The sequence below is a fragment of the Capsicum annuum genome, chromosome 12, assembly GCF_002878395.1.
Source record: "Capsicum annuum cultivar UCD-10X-F1 chromosome 12, UCD10Xv1.1, whole genome shotgun sequence".
Lineage (NCBI taxonomy): Eukaryota > Viridiplantae > Streptophyta > Magnoliopsida > Solanales > Solanaceae > Capsicum > Capsicum annuum.
Window position 1 is genome coordinate 228,731,044 of NC_061122.1, and position 5,214 is coordinate 228,736,257.

At 38.0% G+C, this 5,214-nt stretch overlaps 1 protein-coding gene across 1 annotated transcript; it reads left to right on the top strand.

Moving 5' to 3' along the window:
- Positions 1-710: 710 nt before the first annotated feature.
- Positions 711-1,689, top strand: LOC107848832. Its single transcript, XM_047401746.1, has 3 exons — positions 711-1,034; positions 1,148-1,384; positions 1,603-1,689. Exons 1-3 carry the CDS (start codon positions 711-713, stop codon positions 1,687-1,689), a joined length of 648 nt encoding a protein of 215 aa, XP_047257702.1.
- The last annotated feature ends 3,525 nt before the right edge of the window (positions 1,690-5,214 follow it).

The following is a 5,214-nucleotide window of genomic DNA, read 5'->3' on the forward strand; positions in this document are numbered from 1 at the left end:
TACCAATGAAGTCAAGTCTTCTATGTTTAGTATTGATGTTAATAAGAGTCCAGGACCTGGGATTTGGTAGTGGTTTTTTCATATCCTCCTGGAGTATTGTAGGTGTTGAGATATCTGATGCTATATTGGAGTTCCTTGATAATGGTAGGCTGCTTAAGGAAATCAATGCTACTAATATCGCATTAATACCAAAGGTAGATAAGCCACAGTTTGCAAGTCAGTATAGACCTATTGCATGTTGCAATGTGGTTTACAAATGCATTTCTAAAATCATTTGTCGGAGGCTAAGAAAAGCAGTATCAGTGACTATGGCTAAGAACCAAGGTGTTTTCGTGAAAGGTAGATCCCTAATACACAATGTTTTAATATGCCATGACCTTTTAAGACACTTTAGTAGGAAAACTACTCAAAGGTGTATGATGAAAATTGACTTGAAGAAGGCATATGACATGGTTAGTTGGGAATTTCTGGAAGAAACACTAAAAGGATATGGATTTCCCGTCCCATTTATTAATCTTGTCATGAAGTGTGTGACTTCTACTCAGTTTACTATCAAAATTAATGGTGTCGTCGGTCATGGATATTTTCAAGGGAAGAGGGGGTTGAGGCAAGGAGATCCTATGTCTCCTTTGTTATTTGTTCTTGTTATGGAATATCTAACAAGAACACTGAAGAAGCTGGATGCACTGACGGAATTTTAGTATCACCCTATGTGTAAGAACACTAAGCTTACACACTTGATATTTGCTGATGATCTGATGTTATTCTGCAAGGGTGACTTGGTTTCAATTCAGAAAATTGTGAAAGCTATTAAACATTTTAGTGCAACAACTGGGCTTGTAGCAAACTTGGAGAATTCCAACATCTATCTAGCAGGTGTTGAAGATGATGTTAAGCAGCACATACATAATATGACAGGGTTTACTCTTGGCTCCTTACCTATGAGATATTTAGGTCTGCCTCTATCATCAAGGAAGTGGAACAAACTTGATTGTCATCAGGGGTGGACAAAACTACTAGTCGAATCAACACAGGTTACTCCAAGCAACTCTCATACGCTGGCAGATTGCAAGTCATAAATGCAGTATTTTTTTCTATTTTCAACTTTTGGGGGGCTGTGTTTATCCTGACGCAAAGTGTGTTGAAGGAAACAGATAGAAAGTGTAAGGAATATCTTTGGGGTAAAGCTGAAAGTCACATAAGAGTTTACTTGGTGACTTGGTCAAGAGTTTGTTTACCTAAGAAGTTTGGAGTTCTGAATATCAAAGGCTGTGAAGACTGGAACATTGCATCTATTGGAAAACTGTTGTGGCAGCTAGCTACAAAAAGGGATGTCTTGTGGGTGAAATGGGTCAATGAAGTGTATGTGAAAATCAATGGTAATGTTTGGGAGCATACTCCATCACAAGATAGTAGTTGGTATTGGAAGAAGCTGCATAGTCTAAAAGATAGAATGGTCCATTAGTACAAAAGAGGGACATACAAATTAACTGAGTCAGGATGTTACTCAGTATCTCGAAGCTATATTGCATTACTGGGACCTTTGACTAGATTGAGGGATGCAGAACTACTTTGGAGTTCTGTGTTACTGCCTAAACATAGGATGATCTTATGGTTGGCCAACCAGGACAGGCTGCTTACGAAGGCAAGATTAATGAGGCTGCAGGTTCTTATCTCTGGGAATTCTGAGTGTTGTTTGTGTGATTTGGATATACAAGAGACTCATCAACATTTATTTGTGGAATATAGATGGATCACTGAAGTGAGGGACACATTGAGTAATTGGTCTGGTATTCCCCTCCCTACAAAGAAAGTTAAAAAATGTATGCAGTGGATAAAAATCAGGCACTGGAAGAGATTTAAGAAGGAGATTGCAGCTACACTATATGGAGGACTCATCTATTATACTTGGCAAGCTCGAAACTGGAAATTGTTTAGAGGGGTGATGATACGAGTACGACCATGATCATGGACACTTTTTGTGTATTTCGAAGACCACCTAAAGAGTGCACAAGTCTAAGTGTGAGGGAGGCCAAAAACCGTCCCAAGCACACTCCATGGATTGTTTTTGGAGCCCTTTCATTAAACGGTCTTTTAGTCTTTTGCCTTTTATTTTGTAATGTAATATAAATTGAACATTGTAGGGTTTTAGTTGGTAGTTTTTATGAATGTTGAAGAAAGAACACTCCTCTTAGAGAGAGAGAATCCACAACTGAAACTAGGGCATAGCATAAGGGTGGATTCTCTTGTGTATTGCGTTTTGCTTGATACGTTGGTGCTTGGGTGGTGGAAGTCTCTCTTGTGTCAATTGTAAGAGTTAGGTGTTTGTTGTGTGAAGTGTTAAAGGTCCAAGAGTGAAATATGCTCTTTGGTTAAGACTATATCAACACTTATCTAACTATCTATCTTGTATCTTGTTTTAGTTTCGGCTTCTTGTGTTGTTAATGTAACCCGTTTGTTCTTGTTGCTATTGTAAAATTGTGGAGCTTCATCTTGTGTTGCTAAACTTGTAGTTGGCTGGCTGTTTTGGTGTATTAACACCTTGTATCCTCTTCTTTCTTGTTCTAGATAGTGAATCCGAGAGAGGTCCCCATTTGGTCCATGATTTATTGTGATTTGTGGACTGTTTTGGGGTGTGATTTCATGTTTCCTTGTTTGTTCCGTATCATTTGGTATCAAAGCAAGGCTGGTTTTTGTTCCCACAAAGCCAATCTTGGGTTTGATTAGTCAAAAAAAAAAAAGATTGATAAAAACTGAAAAATTCCAGAAAATAGCAATTTGTCCATTTTTGTGTTCTTGGCCAAAAATTGTGTTGTGTTGTTGTCTTGACCGAGATTTTCTTGTTTTTCTTGACTGGATCTTGATGTTCTTTTGTTTGTCTAGTGTGTTTCTAGTGTTGGTTCTTTCTCACCAACACTAAAAGTGTCTAGATCTAAAGGTTGAGCTTATAATATTGACATTGTTGTTGTGAACTTGAAGTGGCCATGTGTTGATCCTTATTGTCGAAGTTTGGTGTTGTTGTTGTTGAGTTCTTGAGCTTGACCTTATGTTATTGTTGTGAATTGGTGGCTTAAGAACTTCTTGTTGAAGTTGTTGTTGAAAGGTGGAACTTGACAAAGTATTGATTGAAGTGTAAGACCAACTTGAACCTTAGACTCCAAGATTCAAAAGTTTGTGTTCTTGGTGTTCTTCATGTTAGGAAAGACGGGCACACAATCAAAGAGCCCGACGGGGTAGCAGCGGAAAATACCTAAGACTAAATTTTACCTTTCAACTTGAACTAAGAGGAAACAATCAAACCAAGCAAAACAAAGTAATATGGCAGCAAATGAATTACCACACAAATGCGATAGGGAAAGAATAAAGGCAATCACACAAGATACCAAATTTACATGGAAAATCCTTCGGTGTGAAGAGTAAAAAACCACGGGACCAAACCTCCACTATAATCACCAAAGATTTACAATATTTTCCTCCAAAATGGCCACCAAACAAATGCCAAACAACAAGAAACAATACATAAACCACAGCACCAAACACTAGAGAAATAAAGGAGTAAAAGCACCAAAAATGTAGCTATTGTTTGGGAATGAATAACAGGAGCTACAGACCACCAAATTAAGCTCCGTCAGTTCCTAATAAAATATTGATATGATAGGAACAATCAGTTCAAAAATCAAATCAATCGGACGAAAAACGAAGCAGGAATCACAATTTGAAGTTGACAGTTGTGGCTGAAATTTAGGTGCAAAAATCAGCTTTATTTTTCTCTCTTTGGCTGCTGAAAACTCTTTTTTTTATGATGGTGAATAAGACCTAAAAAGATCAATAGATATTCCCCATAGTAATGGGTCTATGGAAAAAAGTGGGTTGGTCCAAATTGGGCTTCATTTATCTACATAGGAAGGGAAAAAGACCTAATAATCCAACAATTCTCCCCCTCCCAACTATGTGGAGGAGACTGTCATCCCGGCGATCATGCAACAATCTTCAAACTTACCTCTTGGAAAAGCTTTAGTCATCATGTCGAAACCATTATCATTCGTATGAATCTTCTCAAGTTCAAGCAACTTATAATCCAACACATCCCGAATCCAATGATATCTCACATCAATGTGTGTAGACCGACCATGAAATGTAGAATTCTTGCCAAGATGTATGGCACTTTGACTGTCGCAATGAAGCACATACCTCTCTTGAGCACAACCAAGTTCCCCCAAGAATCTCTTCATACAAAGCAATTCTTTACAAGCTTCAATGGAAGCAATACGCTCAGCTTCTATAGTAATAGAGCAACATATTTTTGCAACCTAGATTGCCAAGACACAGCTCCCCCTGCAAAAGTAACCAAATACCCTGAAGTAGACTTTCGAGTATCAACATCACCGACCATATCTGAATCAGTATAACCACAAAGAATAGGCTTTTCTGTACCAAAACACAAACTCAGACTAGAAGTGCCACAAAGATATCTCATAATCCACTTCACAGCATTCCAATGTTGTCTTCCCGGATTAGAAAGAAAACTACTAACAACACCAATAGCGTGAGCAATATCCGGTCTTGTGCAAACCATTGTATACATCAAACTACCAACAGCTGAAGCATAAGGAACTTTCTTCATATCTTCCTTCTCATCATCACTGAAAGGACAGTACTTCGTGCTCAATTTGAAATGCATAGCTAAAGGTGTACTGACAACCTTAGCCTTGTCTATGTTAAACCTTCGAAGTACTTTCTGAATATACTTCTCTTGTGATAACCACAACTTTTTGGCCTTTCTGTCACGGACAATCTGCAAATCAAGAATCTGTTTTACTGGTCCTAAGTCTTTCATAGAAAAAGATTTACTCAACTCTTGCTTCAACTTTTGAATCCTGCAAGCATTATGACCAACAACAAGCATGTCATCAACATAAAGCAACACAATAGTAAAGTCACTATCAGAGAATTTTTGCACAAAAACACAATGGTCTGAAGTAGTCTTCTTGAAGCCCTATTGACTCATAAAGGAACCAAACTTCCTGTACCACTGCCTAGGAGCTTGTTTCAAACCATACAAGCTCCTCTTCAATTTGTAAACATAATTCTCTTTTCCCTTGACTTCAAAACCTTAGGGTTGCTCCATATAAATTTCTTCATCTAAGTCACCACGGAGAAAAGAAGTTTTAACATCCATTTGCTCAACTTCTAAATCTAGACTTGCAGCTAAGC

What these genes read in the sequence shown, in the direction of transcription:
- LOC107848832 (XM_047401746.1), top strand. Translation starts at nt 711, where the DNA reads ATGTGTAAGAACACTAAGCTTACACACTTGATATTTGCTGATGATCTG. An exon ending in TACTAGTCGAATCAACACAG is followed by an intron (nt 1,035 to 1,147) that starts GTTACTCCAAGC and finishes AGTGTGTTGAAG; the next exon opens with GAAACAGATAGAAAGTGTAA. An exon ending in ATGTGAAAATCAATGGTAAT is followed by an intron (nt 1,385 to 1,602) that starts GTTTGGGAGCAT and finishes GCCTAAACATAG; the next exon opens with GATGATCTTATGGTTGGCCA.